The 24,543-nt window shown below is 47.9% G+C and overlaps 1 protein-coding gene across 7 annotated transcripts in view; it reads left to right on the top strand.

Annotated features, from left to right (window-relative positions):
- The window catches only part of LOC115157240 (coiled-coil domain-containing protein 85C-B), a 108,323-nt gene that overhangs the window by 55,130 nt on the left and 28,650 nt on the right, over positions 1-24,543 (top strand). For all 7 annotated transcript variants that reach the window (XR_003868439.1, XR_003868425.1, XM_029705451.1 and 4 more), the window contains one exon: positions 20,779-20,861. Coding sequence is in view for 5 of the 7 variants with exons in the window: in XM_029705451.1 (XP_029561311.1) it covers positions 20,779-20,861 (83 nt within the window). In the remaining 2 variants the exon portion in view is untranslated. The remainder of the gene's footprint in view (positions 1-20,778; positions 20,862-24,543) is intronic.

Here is a 24,543-nt window from a genome sequence, read left to right as displayed (position 1 = left end):
ATGGTATGTGAGGGTTTGTGGTGTGACCTTGTCTGTATGGTGTGTGAGGGTTTGTGGTGTGACCTTGACTGTATGGGGTGGAGGGTTTGTGGTGTGACCTTGTCTGTATGGTATGTGAGGGTTTGTGGTGTGACCTTGTCTGTATGGTGTGTGAGGGTTTGTGGTGTGACCTTGTCTGTTTGGTGTGGAGGGTTTGTGGTGTGACCTTGTCTGTATGGTGTGTGAGGGTTTGTGGTGTGACTTTGACTGTATGGTGTGTGAGGGTTTGTGGTGTGACCTTGTCTGTATGGTGTGTGAGGGTTTGTGGTGTGACCTTGTCTGTATGGTGTGGAGGGTTTGTGGTGTGACCTTGACTGCATGGTGTGTGAGGGTTTGTGGTGTGACCTTGTCTGTATGGTGTGTGAGGGTTTGTGGTGTGACCTTGTCTGTATGGTGTGTGAGGGTTTGTGGTGTGACCTTGTCTGTATGGGGTGGAGGGTTTGTGGTGTGACCTTGTCTGTATGGGGTGGAGGGTTTGTGGTGTGACCTTGTCTGTATGGTGTGTGAGGGTTTGTGGTGTGACTTTGACTGTATGGTGTGTGAGGGGTCCGTCTTAATGCACTGCACAGGTCAACAGTACCGGGACGACGTCATAATTGGTTGTCTACTGATTATGATAGCTCGTTACCTTCGTACACTATTCTCTTTTAACAGGATGGTTTTTGTTTACATGAAGAACACCATTTGAATTGGGATTGTTTGACTGGATGAGGCTGATACTATACATGTTGTTTAATGAATCTGTGTTGATGCTTTGATCGTAGGTACAGAGAGAGAGAGTGAGAGAGAGAGAGAGAGAGAGAGAGCATCCTTTAAATTTGTCCAGTAGGTCACTTCACCAGCATTGGGGAGTGGAGAGAGGAGGAGAGGAGAGAGGTACAGAGGGAGGAGAGGAGAGGGGTACAGAGGGAGGAGAGGAGAGGGGTACAGAGGGAGGAGAGGAGAGAGGTACAGAGGGAGGAGAGGAGAGGGGTACAGAGGGAGGAGAGGGGTACAGAGGGAGGAGAGGACAGGGGTACAGAGGGAGGAGAGGAGAGGGGTACAGAGGGAGGAGAGGAGAGAGGTACAGAGGGAGGAGAGGAGAGGGGTACAGAGGGAGGAGAGGGGTACAGATGGAGGAGAGGAGAGGGGTACAGAGGGAGGAGAGGAGAGGGGTACAGAGGGAGGAGAGGAGAGAGGTACAGAGGGAGGAGAGGAGAGGGGTACAGAGGGAGGAGAGGAGAGGGGTACAGAGGGAGGAGAGGGGTGCAGAGGGAGGAGAGGGGTGCAGAGGGAGGAGAGGAGAGGTGTACAGATGTGTGCAGAGGGAGGAGAGAGAGGAGAGAGGGGTACAGAGGGAGGAGAGAGAGGAGAGAGGGGTACAGAGGGAGGAGAGGGGTGCAGAGGGAGGAGAGGAGAGGAGAGGGGTACAGAGGGAGGAGCGGAGAGGGGTGCAGAGGGAGGAGCGGAGGGGGTGCAGAGGGAGGAGCGGAGGGGGTGCAGAGGGAGGAGATAGAGAGGGGTGCAGAGGAGAGAGGCGCAGAAGAGAGAGAGAGAGAACTTCCTTCAGCCATTTCATCATGTGAGGTCACATTCCTAGAAGTCAATTGAACTATAAACAATTAAACAAGATGGGACACCTAGGGATCCATGGAAACATCTTGGCAAGTCTAATAACATTCAAAACATGTTGTGAGTCTCAGCCATGTAGAACCCCTAAACAAGGAATGTTCTGGTTACTTATCAGGACTAGTTGTCATAGTTTTATTAGTTTTTAATGTGTGGCATCCATTCATTCTCCTGTGTATAATAGCAAATCCAGTTTGGCATCTCTTTCTCACTCTCTCGCTCACTCTCTCTGTCTCTTTCTCTCCGTCTCTCTCCCTCCCTCCCCCTCATTCTCTCTCCCTGTCTCTCTCTCATCTCGCCTAACTCTCTCTCTCTCTCTCCGCTCCCCCTCTGTCTCTCCCCTCATTCTCTCTCTCCCTCTCTCCCTCTCTCTCTCCGCTCTCCCCCCTCTCTCTCCCCGTCTCTGATGTCAGCTCTGAGGCAGTAGGTGTGACAGTGAGAGAGTGGTACCACGTTGAAAGATTCAAATATTATGTTGCTGCCTGCTCTTGAGTTTATAAATAGCCTTTATTCTGGATTGTCTTCTGTATTCTTCAGTACACACACACTCTCTCTCTCTCTCTCTCTCTCTCTCTCTCTCTCTCTCTCTCTCTGTCTCTCTCTCTCTCTCTCTCTCTCTCTCTCTCTCTCTCTTAGCAGGACGACCCTCTCAGAATCCTCCTGTCTGTCTCGTAGGAGGGGGATCTCATGGGATTGTCTTGGCTCAACTGGATTTACCTCAGAGCCTAACCCTGACCTGGGTCCCAGCTGGTTATAGGAGGCTAGAGCCTAACCCTGCCCTGGGTCCCAGCTGGTTATAGGAGGCTAGAGCCTAACCCTGCCCTGGGTCCCAGCTGGTTATAGGAGGCTAGAGCCTAACCCTGACCTGGGTCCCAGCTGGTTATAGGAGGCTAGAGCCTAACCCTGCCCTGGGTCCCAGCTGGTTATAGGAGGCTAGAGCCTAACTAGGGTCCAGAGGTTTTCCCTGATCTATGGTCTGGGTTTGAAAAACTCCTGCCCCAACCCAGGAATACCAGAGGTCACAGTCTGGTCTAAAATAAATCCATCAGAATCATTCAGAATAGACTTACGCTAAGTTTTATAGACGTCTGTATAATGGCTTTTTGTCTGACTAGTGAACAGAGACAGAATGTCTTTTCTGCTTAACTTCACTAGATCTGTTGTTGTCCAAGTGATTTCCAGGTCATGAAACTTCCAATGCAATTTGAAATCCAATTTTAGGGGCGGTGAACGAGATGTCTGTCTGAAAAGCACTCTAAACAGTCTGTACAGCAAGTCTCTGTAAATCGTTGTAATAGTGACTTTGCCAATAGACTTTGAAAATCGGCCTTTATCACTCGATGCTGTAGATGGCTGAAAAGCAGCAGCTGACAGTGGTGAATGGAGAGGGTAGTGTTTTCAATCGGCTCTTTCTAAGGCAGACAGCTTCCTAGGGGAAATCATGTCACCCTGTTTCTCAACCCTGTTTCTCACCCTGTTTCTCACCCTGTTTCTGACCCTGTTTCTGACCCTGTTTCTCACCCTGTTTCCCACCCTGTTTCTCACCCTGTATCTCACCCTGTTTCCCACCCTGTATCTCACCCTGTATCTCACCCTGTATCTCACCCTGTATCTCACCCTGTTTCTCACCCTGTTTCTCACCCTGTTTCTCACCCTGTATCTCACCCTGTATCTCACCCTGTATCTCACCCTGTTTCCATGCCTGTTTCTCACCCTGTATCTCACCCTGTATCTCACCCTGTTTCTCACCCTGTTTCTCACCCTGTTTCTCACCCTGTATCTCACCCTGTATCCTACCCTGTTTCTCACCCTGTATCACACCCTGTTTCTCACCCTGTATCCTACCCTGTTTCTCACCCTGTTTCTCACCCTGTTTCTCACCCTGTATCCTACCCTGTTTCTCACCCTGTTTCTCACCCTGTATCCTACCCTGTTTCTCCACCCTGTTTCTCACCCTGTTTCTCACCCTGTATCCTACCCTGTATCTCACCCTGTTTCTCACCCTGTATGACACCCTGTTTCTCACCCTGTATCCTACCCTGTTTCTCACCCTGTTTCTCACCCTGTTTCTCACCCTGTATCTGACCCTGTTTCTCACCCTGTTTCTCACCCTGTATCTCACCCTGTTTCTCACCCTGTTTCTCACCCTGTTTCTCACCTGTATCTCACCCTGTATCTCACCCTGTTTTTGCTTTTCCATTTATTTGTTTTGATGAAATATCTGTAATGCAAGAAAAATTGTCTTATACTTTTTTTGTAAAAAGATTAAAAAATGTTTTAAATATAGCCTTAGATAGGTGGATAAATATTCCTGATTGATTTATTAAATGCAGCAGATACGACAGTGCCAAGCATGATCTCAGAACAGGGTCCTGGATATCCGTTTCCATCTTGGGTGGCGGTGTGTCATCCAGACTGTTTGGAGGTGTAGTCGAGCAGTAATGGTGAGGTGATGAGGAAGCTGTCTGTCGAGCTGCCTGGCGGCTCACTGCTGGCTTACATGCTCTGATCCCATACAGCAGGCTATTGCTCTCACAACACAATACAGCCTTGAGACAGGTTGAAACTTGTTCATTCACTTGCCTTAGAAAAATATCAACATTAGGAAAAACATATCTTTTGTCATAAACACAACTGTAACTGAAGGTTCCTAAAAGGTGTGGAAAGTTTTAAGGTGATTTAAAAATGTTGTTTTTCTCATTTAACTATTGCATCAGTCTCCACATAGTGGGATTTCCAGCTCTGGATTATATAAATTGGCAGCGAGAGATATACTTATAGAGGAATGCCCTCACTAGCCTTGCTGTGTATTTATCATTTACTGCAAGCCGTTACAGTCTAGTTACATGAGCTCAACACACAACGCCAGCCAGCAGTAAGTTACGTGTGTGTGTGTGTGTGTGTGTGTGTGTGTGTGTGTGTGTGTGTGATAGGAAGTGTCACCCTGTTGACTACTACAAAATGGTGAAAGTCCTCAATGGTGCTGTCCATGTTAAAACAGTATTTTTGGGCCCAATGGTGCTGTCCATGTTAAATACACAGAACAGGATACCATATAGAGGTGTGTTGTTAAATACACAGAACAGGATACCATATAGAGGTGTGTTGTTAAATACACAGAACAGGATACCATATAGAGGTGTGTTGTTAAATACACAGAACAGGATACCATATAGAGGTGGGTTGTTAAATACACAGAACAGGATACCATATAGAGGTGTGTTGTTAAATACACAGAACAGGATACCATATAGAGGTGTGTTGTTAAATACACAGAACAGGATACCATATAGAGGTGTGTTGTTAAATACACAGAACAGGATACCATATAGAGGTGTGTTGTTAAATACACAGAACAGGATACCATATAGAGGTGGGATGTTAAATACACAGAACAGGATACCATATAGAGGTGGGTTGTTAAATACACAGAACAGGATACCATATAGAGGTGGGTTGTTAAATACACAGAACAGGATACCATATAGAGGTGGGTTGTTAAATACACAGAACAGGATACCATATAGAGGTGGGTTGTTAAATACACAGAACAGGATACCATATAGAGGTGGGTTGTTAAATACACAGAACAGGATACCATATATAGGTGGGTTGTTAAATACACAGAACAGGATACCATGTGGAGGTGGGTTGTATTTCCATTTGACAAATAGAGTGTTTGTGTCCGTTTTAACATGGACAGCACCATTGAGGACTTTCACCATTTTGAAGTAGTCAACTGGGTGAGACTTCCTATCACACAGACACATACACACACGAAAGGTCATTTTTTGGTTGTTGATGTACAAGCTAGTAGCTTGTTAAAGTCTATTGACTAGTGATTAACGGTGTGTTATGTGTCCAGTATTCGGTTATCGACCCGCCTGTCTCTGTCTAAGCTTCCCATAGAGAGTTTATTCTCCTGGAGGATGCAAAGTAGACGGCTGTCTGTTTCTCTGTGTGTGTGTTTGTCTCTGTGTGTGTGTTTGTCTCTGTGTGTGTGTGTGTGTCTGTGTGTGTGTGTGTGTCTGTCTGTATCTGTGTGTGTGTCTGTCTGTATCTGTGTGTGTGTGTTTGTCTCTGTGTGTGTGTGTCTGTGTGTGTGTGTGTGTGTGTGTGTGTGTCTGTCTGTATCTCTGTGTGCGTGCGTCTGTCTGTCTGTCTGTCTGTCTGTCTGTCTGTCTGTCTGTCTGTCTGTCTGTCTGTCTGTCTGTCTGTCTGTCTGTCTGTCTGTCTGTCTGTATTTGTGTGTGATCACATATCGGGGGGAGGTGATGTGTCCATCCTATATGTGTCATCAGGTGACTGTCACCACCATTACACTGTTGGTCACCTGACTAATGAACGCCTATAGCTGTGTGTGTGTGTGGGACTGAGCTCTATATACCTGGAACACCTCCTCAGGGACTGAGCTCTATACACCTGGAACACCTCCTCAGGGACTGAGCTCTATACACCTGGAACACCCCCTCAGGGACTGAGCTCTATACACCTAGAACACCTCCTCAGGGACTGAGCTCTATACACATGGAACACCCCCTCGGGGACTGAGCTCTATACACCTGGAACACCTCCTCAGGGACTGAGCTCTATACACCTGGAACACCTCCTCAGGGGCTGAGCTCTATACACATGGAACACCTCCTCAGGGACTGAGCTCTATACGCCTGGAACACCTCCTCAGGGACTGAGCTCTATACACCTGGAACACCTCCTCAGGGACTGAGCTCTATACACCTGGAACACCTCCTCAGGGACTGAGCTCTAAACACCTGGAACACCTCCTCAGGGACTGAGCTCTATACACATGGAACACCCCCTCAGGGACTGAACTCTATGCAACTGGAACACTTCCTCAGGGACTGAGCTCTATGCACCTGGAACACCTCCTCAGGGACTGAGCTCTATACACCTGGAACACCTCCTCAGGGACTGAGCTCAACACACCTGGAACACCTCAGGGACTGAGCTCTATACACCTGGAACACCCCCTCAGGGACATCTCTATACACCTAGAACACCTCCTCAGGGACTGAGCTCCACACACCTGGAACACCTCCTCAGGGACTGAGCTCTATACACCTGGAACACCTCCTCAGGGACTGAGCTCTACACACCTGGAACACCTCCTCAGGGACTGAGCTCTATACACCTGGAACACCTCCTCGGGGACTGAGCTCTATACCCCTGGAACACCTCCTCAGGGACTGAGCTCTTTACACCTGGAACACCTCCTCAGGGACTGAGCTCAACACACCTGGAACACCTCCTCAGGGACTGAGCTCTATACACCTGGAACACCTCCTCAGGGACTGAGCTCTACACACCTGGAACACCTCCTCAGGGACTGAGCTCTATACACCTGGAACACCTCCTCGGGGACTGAGCTCTATACCCCTGGAACACCTCCTCAGGGACTGAGCTCTATACACCTAGAACACCTCCTCAGGGACTGAGCTCTATACACATGGAACACCCCCTCGGGGACTGAGCACTATACACCTGGAACACCTCCTCAGGGACTGAGCTCTATACACCTGGAACACCTCCTCAGGGGCTGAGCTCTATACACATGGAACACCTCCTCAGGGACTGAGCTCTATACACCTGGAACACCTCCTCAGGGACTGAGCTCTATACACCTGGAACACCTCCTCAGGGACTGAGCTCTATACACCTGGAACACCTCCTCAGGGACTGAGCTCTAAACACCTGGAACACCTCCTCAGGGACTGAGCTCTATACACATGGAACACCCCCTCAGGGACTGAACTCTATGCAACTGGAACACTTCCTCAGGGACTGAGCTCTATGCACCTGGAACACCTCCTCAGGGACTGAGCTCTATACACCTGGAACACCTCCTCAGGGACTGAGCTCAACACACCTGGAACACCTCAGGGACTGAGCTCTATACACCTGGAACACCCCCTCAGGGACATCTCTATACACCTAGAACACCTCCTCAGGGACTGAGCTCCACACACCTGGAACACCTCCTCAGGGACTGAGCTCTATACACCTGGAACACCTCCTCAGGGACTGAGCTCTACACACCTGGAACACCTCCTCAGGGACTGAGCTCTATACACCTGGAACACCCACTCAGGGACTGAGCTCTATACCCCTGGAACACCTCCTCAGGGACTGAGCTCTATACCCCTGGAACACCTCCTCGGGGACTGAGCTCTATACACCTGGAACACCTCCTCAGGGACTGAGCTCTATACACCTGGAACACCTCCTCAGGGACTGAGCTCCATACACCTGGAACACCTTCTCAGGGACTGAGCTCTACACACCTGGAATACCTCCTCAGGGACTGAGCTCTATACACCTGGAACACCTCCTCAGGGACTGAGCTCTATACACCTGGAACACCTCCTCGGGGACTGAGCTCTATACCCCTGGAACACCTCCTCAGGGACTGAGCTCTATACACCTGGAACACCTCCTCGGGGACTGAGCTCTATACCCCTGGAACACCTCCTCAGGGACTGAGCTCTATGCACCTGGAACACCTCCTCAGGGACTGAGCTCTATACACCTGGAACACCTCCTCAGGGACTGAGCTCTATACACCTGGAACACCTCCTTAGGGACTGAGCTCTATACACCTGGAACACCTCCTCAGGGACTGAGCTCTATACAACCGGAAAACACCCTCCTCACGGACTGAGCTCTATACACCTGGAACACCTCCTCAGGGACTGAGCTCTATACACCTGGAACACCCCCTCAGGGACTGAGCTCTATACACCTGGAACACCTCCTCAGGGACTGAGCTCTATACACCTGGAACACCTCCTCAGGGACTGAGCTCTATACACCTGGAACACCTCCTCAGGGACTGAGCTCTAAACACCTGGAACACCTCCTCAGGGACTGAGCTCTATACACCTGGAACACCTCCTCAGGGACTGAGCTCTATACACCTGGAACACCTCCTCAGGGACTGAGCTCTATATACCTGGAACACCTCCTCAGGGACTGAGCTCTATACACCTGGAACACCTCCTCAGGGACTGAGCTCTATACACCTGGAACACCTCCTCGGGGACTGAGCTCTATACCCCTGGAACACCTCCTCAGGGACTGAGCTCTATGCACCTGGAACACCTCAGGGACTGAGCTCTATACACCTGGAACACCTCCTCAGGGACTGAGCTCTATACACCTGGAACACCTCCTCAGGGACTGAGCTCTATGGTCTATACACTTGAAACACTTCCTTCTCACTGTTTTCATAGGGGATTGTAGGCTACACACTCTTAAAAAAAGGGTTCCAAAAGGGTTATTTGACTGTCCCGATAGGAGAACCCGTTTTGGTTTCAGGTAGAACCCTTTTGGGTTCCATGTAGAACCCTCTGTGGAAAATAGTTCTACATGGAACAAAAAGTGTTCTACGTGGAACCAAAAGGGGTTCTTTAAAGGGTTCTCCTGTGGTGACAGCCGATGAACCCTTTTAGGAGTGCAGAGTCAACAACACAGAGTGCGTTTAGTCCACCGGAGATTTAGCTAGTAGACCACAACTCAAACACACTGACATCTCTATCTCTGCCTGTCACTGTGCACATAGCAGAGTAGGTCCAAGGTCTCTCGGGGTCAATCCCAGTACCAGACTCATCCAGTCAATGATTAGCCTACAGAGAGGGAAATACTAGAACAGCCTAACCTGGTAAATGTGTAAGACTGACCGAGTGTGTTGAAACACTAGCCTGGGCACCATCCTGTTTGTGCTAACATTCCACTCTGGAATGATTTGGATTGAGTGGAATGACAGATCTGGGACCAGTTTATTGAAACGCTGAAATCCAGGAAGGAATAATCTCTCTTTTGACCCACTGGGCATGTGCAGAGGATACGAAAGTGGTGTCATTGTCAGACAGAGTATTCGGTTGAAGACGGCATTAGGATCACTTTAAATGAAGTGACATCACTCTTAATTGTGTGTGTAGTCTAGCTAGATACACTATATATACAAAGGTATGTGGACACCCCTTCAAATTAGTGGATTTGGCTATTTCAGCCACACCCGTTGCTTACAGGTGTATAAAATCGAGCACACAGCCATGCAATCTCCATAGACAAACATTGGCAGTAGAATGGCCTTACTGAAAAGCTCAGTGACTTTCAATGCGGCACCGTCATAGGATGCCACCTTTCCAACAAGTGAATTTGTCAAATGTCTGCCCTGCTATAGCTGCCCCGGTCAAATGTAAGTGCTGTTATTGTGAAGTGGAAACGTCTAGGAGCAACAACGGCTCAGCCGTGAAGTGGTAGGCCACACAAGCTCACAAAACCAGACCGCCGAGTGCTGAATCATGTAGCGCGTAAAAGTCGTATGTCCTCGGTTGCAACACTCACTACCGAGTTCCAAACAGCCTCTGGAAGCAAGGTCAGCACAATAACTGTTCGTCGGGAGGTTCATGAAATAAATGGGTTTCCATGGTCGAGCAGCCACACACAAGCCTAAGATCACCATGCGCCATGCCAAGAGTCGGCTGGAGTGGTGTAAAGCTCGCCGCGATTGGACTCTGGAGCAGTGGAAACACGTTCTCTGGAGTGATGAATCATGCTTCACCATCTGGCTGTCCGATGGAGGAATCTGGGTTTGGTGGATGCCAGGAGAACACTACCTGCCCCAATGTGACAACTGTAAAGTTTGGTGGAGGAGGAATAATGGCCTGGGGCTGTTTAACAAATCCTAATTTATCATAACCATCACAGATACCAAATCCTAATTGCTAAAGTGATCGATATACTGTATATTCAGTCAATAAAAAAGCAAGTGACATTTAAGATTAATTTATTGAAACTGTAATATCAACTGGTTATATTATATCAAGGAACACAATCTGTAATATCAACTGGTTATATTATATCATGGAACACAATCTGTAATATCAACTGGTTATATGATATCATGGAACACAATCTGTAATATCAACTGGTTATATCATGGAACACAATCTGTACTATCAACTGGTTATATTATATCATGGAACACAATCTGTAATATCAACTGGTTATATCATGGAACACAATCTGTAATATCAACTGGTTATATTATATCATGGAGCACAATCTGTACTATCAACTGGTTATATTATATCATGGAACACAATCTGTACTATCAACTGGTTATATTATATCATGGAACACAATCTGTACTATCAACTGGTTATATTATATCATGGAACACAATCTGTACTATCAACTGGTTATATTATATCATGGAACACAATCTGTACTATCAACTGGTTATATTATATCATGGAACACAATCTGTAATATCAACTGGTTATATTATATCATGGAACACAATCTGTAATATCAACTGGTTATATTATATCATGGAACACAATCTGTACTATCAACTGGTTATATTATATCATGGAACACAATCTGTACTATCAACTGGTTATATTATATCATGGAACACAATCTGTAATATCAACTGGTTATATTATATCATGGAACACAATCTGTAATATCAACTGGTTATATTATATCATGGAACACAATCTGTAATATCAACTGGTTATATGATGTAATATAACAGAATACAATAGAACAGAATATTGTTTTCAAATGAAAAGTTTTTGCCAGTGCGAAGTGATGCCCATGTCAAGTCTGGAACATTTGAGAGGGATCATTTCAAATGGGACTCAATTTGGCAAATCTGTCTTCTTTTTGATATACAGACGTTCCATTTAGTTTATTCTGCCTGTTCTTTGGAATGTTCTAAATTGATTAACAATTCCACATGGAATACTGCTTGGTGATGAATTACAGCCACATCTGTTTGGCTAGTAGGCCTATGCTTAATGAGTCTTTATCCAACTAATGTTTTTGCATATTTTCAGTGTGGAACCGGTCTATGTTTACGAGGGTTAAATCTGACACATTCGAAATGACACTAATAGTTTCCAAAGTATCTGAAGTGGAAAACAGACCGGACGCAATTATTCCAGAACTGCAGCTCGTTGTTTGAACATATTTTCCGACTTTAACCAGGCGATTTTGAATTTCTCATAAAACTGTAGTCATTTGGAAAGGAATGTAGCTTGTGTACCTTCAGTTAGATGTGTTTTTATAGACATTTATTTCTGTAGGCCTAACGGGAGCTTGTGTACCTTCAGTTAGATGTGTTTTTGTAGACATTTATTTCTGTAGGCCTAACGGGAGCTTGTGTACCTTCAGTTAGATGTGTTTTTGTAGACATTTATTTCTGTAGGCCTAACGGGAGCTTGTGTACCTTCAGTTAGATGTGTTTTTGTAGACATTTATTTCTGTAGGCCTAACGGGAGCTTGTGTACCTTCAGTTAGATGTGTTTTTGTAGACATTTATTTCTGTAGGCCTAACGGGAGCTTGTGTACCTTCAGTTAGATGTGTTTTTGTAGACATTTATTTCTGTAGGCCTAACGGGAGCTTGTGTGTGGAGGGAGTGGTTGGAGTGCAATTGAGTGAATGAGACACTGAGGGGAAAGGGAATTTATTATTATCTTCTAGACAAAATAGCACTTGTCCGTTCAGGCTGCCACAAAGCACATTCCACCAAATAGTTTTACAGTATCTCTGGTTAAAGACAGAGATTTGACGTCCGTTGGAGTACTCATATCCATCCTAGTCAACAGTCTATGTCACTCTCCTACAGAGAGCAGGCAAGGATGACAGTCAGTCAGTCTTTTAGAAGTGTCTTGGAACCAAACCCATGCCGCTCACCTTGGAGATGTCAATAGAGTGTACAGATTGACAACAGTCCTTCCTTCCACCTCTGTTACACACTGACTGTCTCTATTTCTCTCTCCTATCCCTGACATTTTCAAACTTGACATGCTAATCTACGTTTTTCTTCCAGCAGTGAAACAGTTTGCTTGAGGTTGTCCTTGACATCCATGACAGACTTTTTCCCACTGTGATGTCCCAGTATTATCTCTCCTTTGTCCATCCAGAGTCTCTGTCCGTCTAACCAAGAACTCATTGTCTAACTTGAACGGGATCAGTATTTCTGTATTCAGTGAGGTCAGATTGCGTGGAATGTAGCTCTTCTTCAGAGACTCGGTCTGGCACCCTATTGGCACCCTATTCCTGACGTAGTGCATTACTTTTGATCAGAGGCCTATGAGCTGGGTGCCATAATAGAGTGTCATTTGGGATTTATGATCCGTGTAGTTTCTCCCCTTTATTACACTTCTTGCAGTAATTGTCCCAACCGCCCCCCTTGGACACACACACACACACACACACACACACACACACACACACACACACACACAGAGGGAGAGAGAGGGGTGGAGGGGGGAGAGAGGGGTGGAGGGGGGAGAGAGGGGTGGAGGGGGAGAGAGAGAGGGGTGGGGGGGAGAGAGTCGGGTGGAGGAGGAGAGAGTTGGGGAAGGGTGGAGGGGGAGAGAGAGAGGGGTGGAGGGGGAGAGAGAGAAGAGATGGGGAAGGGTGGAGGGGGAGAGAGAAAGGGGTGGAGGGGGAGAGAGAGAAGAGATGGGGAAGGGTGGAGGGGGAGAGAGAGAGGGGTGGAGGGGGAGAGAGAAGAGATGGGGAAGGGTGGAGGGGGAGAGAGAAAGGGGTGGAGGGGGAGAGAGAGAAGAGATGGGGAAGGGGAAAGAGGTAGCGGAGAGGATCGATGGAAGATAGGAGGGGGAGAGGGTTGGAATTATAGAGAGATGGAGGGAGTGGCCGGGGAAGTGTGTCATGGTGATGCGATGGGAAGCGACACATGAGAGAAAGACGGACTCACGGATGTGTCCATCTGCGTCATGCTGCCACACACACACACAAACACAGCCACACTTTATCTCCCTTCACTCCACAAACGTACATAGGAGAACAAATAGCATGCAGGACTTACAGGATTTGGTAAGAGGACGGTTTCCCTGCTGTTAGGGTTATTCTCTCTGCCCCCTCTCTCTCTTTAGCTTTCACCCTCCATCTCTATCCCTCTCTGTCTCTCTCTCCTTCACCCTCCATCTCTATCCCTCTCTGTCTCTCTCCTTCACCCTCCATCTCTATCCCTCTCTGTCTCTCTCTTTAGCTTTCACCCTCCATCTCTATCCCTCTCTGTCTCTCTCTTTAGCTTTCACCCTCCATCTCTATCCCTCTCTGTCTCTCTCCTTCACCCTCCATCTCTATCCCTCTCTCTCTTTAGCTTTCACCCTCCATCTCTATCCCTCTCTGTCTCTCTCCTTCACCCTCCATCTCTATCCATCTCTCTGTCTCTCTCCTTCACCCTCCATCTCTATCCCTCTCTCTCTTTAGCTTTCACCCTCCATCTCTATCCCTCTCTCTGTCTCTCTCTCCTTCACCCTCCATCTCTATCCCTCTCTGTCTCTCTCCTTCACCCTCCATCTCTATCCATCTCTCTGTCTCTCTCCTTCACCCTCCATCTCTATCCCTCTCTGTCTCTCTCCTTCACCCTCCATCTCTATCCCTCTCTGTCTCTCTCCTGCACCCTCCATCTCTATCCCTCTCTCTGTCTCTCTCCTTCACCCTCCATCTCTATCCATCTCTGTCTCTCTCCTTCACCCTCCATCTCTATCCATCTCTCTCTCTCTCCTTCACCCTCCATCTCTATCCATCTCTGTCTCTCTCCTTCACCCTCCATCTCTATCCCTCTCTGTCTCTCTCCTTCACCCTCCATCTCTATCCCTCTCTGTCTCTCTCCTCCTTCACCCTCCATCTCTATCCATCTCTCTGTCTCTCTCCTTCACCCTCCATCTCTATCCATCTCTCTCTCTCTCCTTCACCCTCCATCTCTATCCATCTCTGTCTCTCTCCTTCACCCTCCATCTCTATCCCTCTCTGTCTCTCTCTCCTTCACCCTCCATCTCTATCCCTCTCTCTGTCTCTCTCTCCTTCACCCTCCATCTCTATCCCTCTCTCTGTCTTTCTCCTTCACCCTCCATCTCTATCCATCTCTCTGTCTCTCTCCTTCACCCTCCATCTCTATCCATCTCTCTGTCTCTCTCCTTCACCCTCCATCTCTATCCATCTCTCTGTCTCTCTCCTTCACCCTCCATTTCTATCCATCTCTGTCTCTCTCTCCTTCACCCTCCATCTCTATCCCTCTCTCTGTCTCTCTCTCCTTCACCCTCCATCTCTATCCCTCTCTGTCTCTCTCCTTCACCCTCCATCTCTATCCATCTCTCTGTCTCTCCTTCACCCTCCATCTCTATCCCTCTCTGTCTCTCTCCTTCACCCTCCATCTCTATCCCTCTCTCTGTCTCTCTCCTTCACCTTCCATCTCTATCCCTCTCTCTGTCTCTCTCCTTCACCCTCCATCTCTATCCATCTCTCTCTCTCTCCTTCACCCTCCATCTCTATCCATCTCTGTCTCTCTCTCCTTCACCCTCCATCTCTATCCCTCTCTGTCTCTCTCCTTCACCCTCCATCTCTATCCATCTCTCTGTCTCTCCTTCACCCTCCATCTCTATCCCTCTCTCTGTCTCTCTCCTTCACCCTCCATCTCTATCCCTCTCTGTCTCTCTCCTTCACCCTCCATCTCTATCCCTCTCTCTGTCTCTCTCCTTCACCCTCCATCTCTATCCATCTCTGTCTCTCTCCTTCACCCTCCATCTCTATCCATCTCTCTCTCTCCTTCACCCTCCATCTCTATCCATCTCTGTCTCTCTCCTTCACCCTCCATCTCTATCCCTCTCTGTCTCTCTCCTTCACCCTCCATCTCTATCCCTCTCTCTGTCTCTCTCCTTCACCCTCCATCTCTATCCCTCTCTCTGTCTCTCTCCTTCACCCTCCATCTCTATCCCTCTCTCTGTCTCTCTCCTTCACCCTCCATCTCTATCCCTCTCTCTGTCTCTCTCCTTCACCCTCCATCTCTATCCATCTCTCTGTCTCTCTCCTTCACCCTCCATCTCTATCCATCTCTGTCTCTCTCCTTCACCCTCCATCTCTATCCCTCTCTCTGTCTCTCTCCTTCACCCTCCATCTCTATCCCTCTCTCTGTCTCTCTCCTTCACCCTCCATCTCTATCCATCTCTGTCTCTCTCCTTCACCCTCCATCTCTATCCCTCTCTCTGTCTCTCTCCTTCACCCTCCATCTCTATCCCTCTCTGTCTCTCTCCTTCACCCTCCATCTCTATCCCTCTCTCTGTCTCTCTCCTTCACCCTCCATCTCTATCCATCTCTGTCTCTCTCCTTCACCCTCCATCTCTATCCCTCTCTCTGTCTCTCTCCTTCACCCTCCATCTCTATCCCTCTCTGTCTCTCTCCTTCACCCTCCATCTCTATCCCTCTCTCTCTTTAGCTTTCACCCTCCATCTCTATCCCTCTCTCTGTCTCTCTCTCCTTCACCCTCCATCTCTATCCCTCTCTGTCTCTCTCCTTCATCCTCCATCTCTATCCCTCTCTCTGTCTCTCTCCTTCACCCTCCCTCTCTCTGTCTCTCTCTGTCTCTCTCCTTCACCCTCCCTCTCTCTGTCTCTCTCTCCTTTGCCGTCCATCTCTCTCTCGTTCAGCCGCCATCTCTCTCTCTCTCTATCCTTTACACTCTCTCTCTGTCTCCTTTACCCTCCATCTCTCTCTCTCTCTCTCTCTCTCTCTCTCTCTCTCTCTCTCTCTCTCTCTGTCTGTCAATTTCTATCCATCTCAGGGGAGGCTTTTTTGTGTTTAGTCTGACAATATTATGTATGTAGACTGAGATCCACCTGAAGCTGTATGCATTAGTAATCACCTGAGACCTCCTAGATGCTAGTTCTGAGTACAGGTAGTAGTTATAGAGTTGAAAGGCCAGGCAAGAGTATTTGTTTCATTCTTTATTTGGGCTTTTGCTATGCCATCTGTCTGTGATTGTTTTCCCCACCCCTGCAGGGAGTGGAGACGAAAGGATGGAGGTAGGAGAGGGATGGGAGGGATGGAGGAGAGGGAGGAGAGGGAGGGGGAGGGAGTGAGGGAGTTTGAGGTAGGAGACGGAGGGAGGGGAAAGAGGGAGGGATGGAGGTCGAGAGGGAGGGAGGGATGGAGGTCGAGAGGGAGGCAGGGATGGAGGTTGAGGTAGGAGATGGAGGGAGGGGAAAGAGGGAGGGATGGAGGTCGAGAGGGAGGGAGGGATGGAGGTCGAGAGGGAGGCAGGGATGGAGGTTGAGGTAGGAGATGGAGGGAGGGGAAAGAGGGAGGGATGGAGGTCGAGAGGGAGGGAGGGATGGAGGTCGAGAGGGAGGCAGGGATGGAGGTTGAGGTAGGAGATGGAGGGAGGGGAAAGAGGGAGGGATGGAGGTCGAGAGGGAGGGAGGGATGGAGGTCGAGAGGGAGGCAGGGATGGAGGTTGAGGTAGGAGATGGAGGGAGGGGAAAGAGGGAGGGATGGAGGTCGAGAGGGAGGGAGGGATGGAGGTCGAGAGGGAGGCAGGGATGGAGGTTGAGGTAGGAGATGGAGGGAGGGATGGAGGTCGAGGTAGGAGACGGAGGGATGGAGGTCGAGGTAGGAGATGGAGGGAGGGGAAAGAGGGAGGGATGGAGGTCGAGAGGGAGGCAGGGATGGAGGTTGAGGTTGGAAGGGAGGGATGGATAGAGGTCAAGGTAGGAGAGGGAGGGAGGGGGAGAGGGAGGGAGGGATGGAGGAGAGGGAGTGAGGGATAGAGGAGAGGGAGGGAGGGATGGAGGAGAGGGAGGGATGGAAGAGAAGGAGTGAGGGATGGAGGAGAGGGAGGGATGGATGGAAGAGAAGGAGTGAGGGATGGAGGAGAGGGAGGGAGGGATGGAGGGAGGAGAGAGGGAGTTCAAATTAGCCTGCCCCTGTCCCCTAGGAGAGCAGAGTGGTAGAGGGGTTGTGCATGTGGTCTGTACATGCTACTCTGAGTGTTACATGCTACTCTGAGAGAGAGAGACTTCAGAATGCTAACAATATTCTATCTGTGGGATGTATTGAGCCCTTGGCAGAGCTTTAGCTGTCTATTACCTCTGCCATAGTATTGTTGGTCTGGTCCTTTCTGATAGCTGTGAATAGATTCCTCAATGGTCTTGGTTAGCTCCTGGTCAGCCATTTATCACTATAGACTCTTTTATCCTAGTCCATCCAACTGAACCATGGGAATCTGATGGCACTGTACTGTGTCAGTGTGGCCCATTGTCTCCTGAACCAGGTCCTGGCAGAGTATCCTGGTGCTGGTCCTGGTGTGTAATCAGCTGAGTTCACTCTGTCACCCATGTCTCTGGGTCCATGTCTCTGTCTCTGGGTCCATGTGTCTGTCTCTGGGTCCATGTGTCTGTCTCTGTCTCTGGGTCCATGTCTCTGGGTCCATGTCCATGTCTCTGGGTCCATGTGTCTGTCTCTGGGTCCATGTGTCTGTCTCTGGGTCCATGTGTCTGTCTCTGGGTCCATGTCTCTGTCTCTGGGTCCATGTGTCTGTCTCTGGGTCCATGTGTCTGTCTCTGGGTCCATGTCTCTGTCTCTGGGTCCATGTGTCTGTCTCTGGGTCCATGTCTCTGGGTCCATGTCTCTGGGTTCATGTCTCTGGGTCCATGTCTCTGTCTTTGGGTCCATATCTCTGGGTCCATGTCTTTGGGTCCTGGTTGGTTGTCCCGTCCTGGTCGTTATGGCTGAGCCGGCAGCCTGCAGCTGTACGTTAGACCAGCAGAGGAATCCATATTAGAAGCCAGGTCACAAGGGACAGAAAGAGGATTAAACCAGCTTGACATCTTCATCCACCAACCAACACTAAGCAACTCATTGCCATGTCTGAAAAGTCAAGGCTCTAAACCGTTAGCACAGCCTGCCTTGGTATTACAGTAGTTAGGTTAATACTGATGAAAAGTCAAGGCTCTAAACCGTTAGCACAGCCTGCCTTGGTATTACAGTAGTTAGGTTAATACTGATGAAAAGTCAAGGCTCTAAACCGTTAGCACAGCCTGCCTTGGTATTACAGTAGTTAGGTTAATACTGATGAAAAGTCAAGGCTCTAAACCGTTAGCACAGCCTGCCTTGGTATTACAGTAGTTAGGTTAATACTGATGAAAGGTAATGGTGTATCTGACATTAATGTTTAATTAATTTAAGAAAAGCTCTACCTGCTGTTGGGGTTTGGAACAGCCTGCTGGTTGTGTGATGGGAGTTGGTTGGACTTTTTGAGTCAGCAACTAATGAATGAGATTAGATGACTGATCCCAGCATGTAGGCTAATGGGGAGCGCGTGTGTGTGTGTGTGTGTGTGTGTGTGTGTGTGTGTGTGTGTGTGTGTGTGTGTGTGTGTGTGTGTGTGTGTGTGTGTGTGTGTGTGTGTGTGTGAGAGATTCAGACAATGTCTCATTGCTTTGTTTGCTCTCTCCTAACAGTAGTTCTGGGGTATTCTCTTCCCAAATCTTTTTTCCACCAGCATGTACACTATATATACAAAAGTATGTGGACACCCCTTCAAATTAGAGATTTGGTTATTTCAGCCACACCCGTTTCTGACCTGTGTATAAAATCGAGCACACAGCCATGCAATCTCCATAGACAAACATTGACAATAGAAGGGTCTCACTGAAGAGCTCAGTGACTTTCAACGTGGCACCGTCATAGGATGCCACCTTTCCAACAAGTCAGTTCAAATGTCTGCCCTGCTAGAGCTGCCCCGGTAAACTGTAAGTACTGTTATTGTGAAGTGGAAACGTCTAGGAGCAACAACGGCTCAGCCGCGAAGTTGTAGGCCACACAAACTCACAAAACGGGACTGCCCAGTGCTGAAGCGCTTGGCGTGTAACACCACTACCAAGTTCCAAACTGCCCTCTGGAAGCAATATCAGCATTAGCACTGTCAGTCAGGAGCTTCATGAAATGGGCCGAGCAGCCAAGAGTCGGCTGGAGTGGTTTAAAGCTCGCCGCCATTGGACTCTGGAGCAGTGGAAACTCGTTCTCTAGAGTCATGAATCACACTTCACCATCTGACAATCCGGAGAATATGGGTTTGGTGGATGCCAGAAGAACGCCACCTGCCCGAATGCTTAGTGCCAACTGTAAAGTTTGGTGGAGGAGGAATAATGGTCGGGGCTGTTTTTCATGGTTCGGGCCCCTTAGTGCCAGTGAAGGGAAATCTTAACGCTACAGCATACAATGACATTCTAGATGATTCTCTGCTTCCAACTTTGTGGCAACATTTTGGGGAAGGCCCTTTCCTGTTTCAGCATGACAATACTCACGTGCACAAAGCGAGGTCCCTACTTAAATTGTTTGTTGATCGGTGTGGATGACCATGACTGGCCTGCACAGAGCTCTGACCTCAACCCCATCGAACACCTTTGGGATGAATTGGATCACCGACTGTGAGCCAGGCCTAATCGCCCAACATCAGTGACCGACCTCACTAATGCTCTTGTGGCTGAATGGAAGCAATTCCCAGCAGCAATGTTCCAACATCTAGTGGGAAGCCTTCCCAGAAGAGTGGAGGCTGTTATAGCAGCAAAGGGGGGACCAACTCCATATTAATACCCATGATTTTGGAATGAGATATTCGACGAGCAGGTGTCCACATAATTTTGGTCATGTCAAAATCAAATCAAATTGTATTTTGTCACATGCGCCGAATACAACAGGTCACCTTATTGTGACATGCTTACTTGTAGTGTATAATAACAGAATGTAATTGGAGCATGAGAACCCTGGTGACTGACTGACTGTGATTCTGAGACGGTGTCAAAGCATTCTGCCTCTGATACTTTCATCTCTTTTTTGTCAAACTACAGAATACTACACACACACACACACACACACACACATTGTCCTCACTGTTGCTGTCGCTAAACTGATGATTCAAGTAAAAGTAGAAACCTAATTTAGTCAGGTGGTCCTGTATTATAGTGGATGTGTTATGCAGGATGAGTAACATAATACAATTATTCAACTGTCATTTGTTTAGAAAATTAACAACCAAGCAATTGAAGAAACTAAAGATAATCTCTACTCCTCTTCATCCTTTCCTCTCATCCCCCTCTTCTCTCATCCCCCTCTTCTCTCATCCCCTTCTTCTCTCATCCCCCTCTTCTCTCATCCTCCTCTTCTCTCATCCTCCTCTTCCTCCTCTTCATCCTTTCCTCTCATCCCCCTCTTCTCTCATCCTCCTCTTCCTCCTCTTCATCCTTTTCTCTCATCTTCCTCTTCTCTTTGCTTTCTGTGTTTTTTAGACTCCTCCTCCTCTAACTACATCAGACAGCTGGAGACCAAGATGAGGATATTGGAAGATGACAACAGCAAGCTTTTAACTCAGGTGATGGTCTCACACACACACACACACACACACACACACACACACACACACACACACAGTACGCCTTAGTGATTTAAAAGAGTTTTTTATTTTCATTATTGAATTCGTAAGCACCCACAAGGACAAAATTGTATTTTTGATGTCTCTCCTCAACCCACCCACTCACAACAACACGCTGATGTCTCTCCTCAGCCCACCCTCTCACAACAACACGCTGTAGTCACTCCTCAACCCACCCTCTCACAACAACACGCTGTAGTCTCTCCTCAGCCCACCCTCTCACAACAACACGCTGATGTCTCTCCTCAACCCACCCACTCACAACAACACGCTGTAGTCTCTCCTCAACCCACCCACTCACAACAACACGCTGTAGTCTCTCCTCAACCCACCCTCTCACAACAACACGCTGATGTCTCTCCTCAGCCCACCCACTCACAACAACACGCTGTAGTCTCTCCTCAACCCACCCTCTCACAACAACACGCTGATGTCTCTCCCACTCACAATGCACCGAGCCGTACGTCTGAACTGAAGGGTGGAGAATGTGTTTATCCATGTTTAATTCATGCCAGAGCTGTAAGACAGCCAGCCACAGTACAGAGCCATGATGTGATGTCGCCCCCAAGGCTTAGAAGAGAGATGAGATGGAGAGGAGCTCTGAGACAGAGTGACAGCATCCCAAATGGCACCGTGTGTAGTGCACTACGTTTGGCCAGGACTCATAGGGAATAGGGAGCCATTTGAGAAGCAGACAGTGACAGCGTTGCCGTCTTCTCTCTGGGTGACCTTCCTATGACATGGAGTTTGTCAGGAGGGTAAATGGGGAGATGGAGGCTCTTCCAGTTCACCAGGAGTTCACCTGTTACCTTTCAGGTTTTGGGAGAGGGGGAGAAAGGCTCTAGAGGGAGAGGGGGAGAAAGGCTCTAGAGGGAGAGGGGGAGAAAGGCTCTAGAGGGAGAGGGGGAGAAAGGCTCTAGAGGGAGAGGGGGAGAAAGGCTCTAGAGGGAGAGGGGGAGGAAGGCTCTAGAGGGAGAGGGGGAGAAAGGCTCTAGAGGGAGAGGGGGAGAAAGGCTCTAGAGGGAGAGGGGGAGAAAGGCTCTAGAGGGAGAGGGGGAGAAAGGCTCTAGAGGGAGAGGGGGAGAAAGGCTCTAGAGGGAGAGGGGGAGAAAGGCTCTAGAGGGAGAGGGGGAGAAAGGCTCTAGAGGGAGAGGGGGAGAAAGGCTCTAGATGGAGAGGGGGAGAAAGGCTCTAGAGGGAGAGGGGGAGAAAGGCTCTAGAGGGAGAGGGGGAGAAAGGCTCTAGAGGGAGAGGGGGAGAAAGGCTCTAGAGGGAGAGGGGGAGAAAGGCTCTAGAGGGAGAGGGGGAGAAAGGCTCTAGAGGGAGAGGGGGAGGAACCAGTCTAAACGTCAGCTACAGTGTATTAGGAAGGTATTCAGACCGCTTGACTTTTTCCACATTTTGTTACGTTACAGCCTTATTCTAAACTGGATTAAAAAAATAAAATCCTCATTAATGGGGCGGCAGGTAGCCTAGTGGTTAGAGCATTGTGCCAGTAACTGAAAGGTTGCTGGATCGAGTCCTTGAGCTGACAAGGTAAAAATCTGTCGTTCTGCCCCAGAACAAGGCAGTTAACCCACTGTTCCTAGGCCATCATTGTGAATAAGAATTTGTTCTTAACTGACTTGCCTAGTTAAATAAAAGTATAATAAAAATAAGTTATCTACACACAATACCCGATAATGACAAAGCCAAAACAGGTTTTTAGAAATGTTTTCAAATTTATTAAAGTAAAAATTAGAAATGCCTTACTTACATAAGTTTTCAGACCCTTTGCTATGAGACTTGAAATTGAGCTCAAGTACATCCTGTTTCCATTGATCATCCTTGGGATGTTTCTACAACTTGATTGGACATGATTTGGAAAAGCGCACACCTGTCTATATAAAGGTCCCACAGTTGACAGTGCATGTCAGAGCAAAAACCAAGCCATGAGGTCAAAGGAATTGTCCATAGAGCTCCGAGACAGGATTGTTTCGAGGCACCGATTTGGGGAAGGGTACAAAACCATTTCTGTAGCATTGAAGGTCCCCAAGAACACAGTGGCCTCCATCATTCTTAAATGGAATAAGTTTGTAACCACCAAGACTCTTCCTAGAGCTGGCTGCATGGCCAAACTGAGCAATCAGGAGAGAAGGGCCTTGGTCAGGGAGATGACTAAGAACCCTATATTCACTCTGACAGAGCTCTAGAGTTACTCTGTGGAAATGGGAGAACCTTCCAGAAGGACAACCATCTCTGCAGCACTCTACCAATCATGCCTTTATGGTAGAGTGGCCAGACGGAAGCCATTCCTCAGTAAAAGGCATGATGGCCCACTTGGATTTTGCCAAAAGGCACCTAAAGACTCTCAGACCACGAGAAACAAGATTCTCTGGTCTGATGAAACCAAGATTGAACTCTTTGGCCTGAATCCCAAATTTCACGTCGGGAAGAAGCCTGGCACCATCCCTACGGTAAAGAATGGTGGTGGCAGCATCATGCTGTGGAGATGTTTTTCCATCGGCAGGGACTGGGAAATTAGGCAGGATCGAGGGAAAGATGAACAGAGCAAAGTACAGAGAGATCCTTGATGAAACCTGCTCCAGACCTCAGACTGGGGGTGAAGGTTCACCTTCCAACAGGACAACGACCCCTAAGCACACAGCCAATACAATGCAGGAGTGGCTTCGGGACAAGTCTCTTAATGTCCTTGCGTGGCCCAGCCAGAGCTTAAACCCGATCGAACATTTTTGCAGAGACCTGAAAATAGCTGTGCAGCGACGCTCCCCATCCAACCTCACAGAGCTTGAGAGGATCTGCAGAGAATAATGGGAGAAACTCCCCAAATACAGCTGTGCCAAGCTTGTAGCGTCATACCCAAGAATACTTGAGGCTGTATTTGCTGTCAAGGTGCTTCAACAAAGTACTGAGTAAAAGGTCTGAATACTTATGTAAATGTGATATATATATATATTTTTTTTTTTAATTGTAAATGTGCAAAAAAAAAAACATGTTTTTGCTTTGTCATTATGGGGTATTGTGTGTAGATTGATGAGGGGGAAAAACTATTTCATACATTTTAGAATAGGGTGTAACGTAAAACAATGTGGAAAAAGTAAACGGGTCTGAATACTTTCAGAATACACTGTATACAGTATGTCGGCTATATCGAGACGAGAGACACACACAAGGCTAGTGAACGAGACAAACATTACCTTTAAATACATTAAAAGGTGCGATATGCAGAAATCGCTCTGCCATTTCCTGATCACAAAAATTTGAATTGTTTGACATCGCCTAATTTCTAAACCGCTGTGAAATATATTTTCAATAACGAAAAATATTGTATTTTCAGCTGTTCAAAGCTGGTGTACAAAACCGAAAATGGAGAAGATGCAAAAAAACTAAACTTATTAAGAACGGAAGCATAGAAATCTGCTGCTTCTTGGACTTGACAGATCTTAACTCACATTTTAATGTGAATTTGGTTGGGTCACCTTAAAAGTAACATATTGCAGCTTTAAACGTCTTGTAATATACGTACGTACTGTAAGCCTAGGCATATGTGCACTTTTGAACCAATAGGTAATCGATCCTAAAACCTTTTGAACCAATAGGTAATCGATCCTAAAACCTTTTG

This window comes from Salmo trutta, chromosome 1, assembly GCF_901001165.1.
Source record: "Salmo trutta chromosome 1, fSalTru1.1, whole genome shotgun sequence".
In the NCBI taxonomy this organism is placed as follows: Eukaryota; Metazoa; Chordata; class Actinopteri; order Salmoniformes; family Salmonidae; genus Salmo; species Salmo trutta.
The sequence above is the reverse complement of the archived record's forward strand: the minus strand, read 5'-3'. Positions and strand labels throughout refer to the sequence as shown.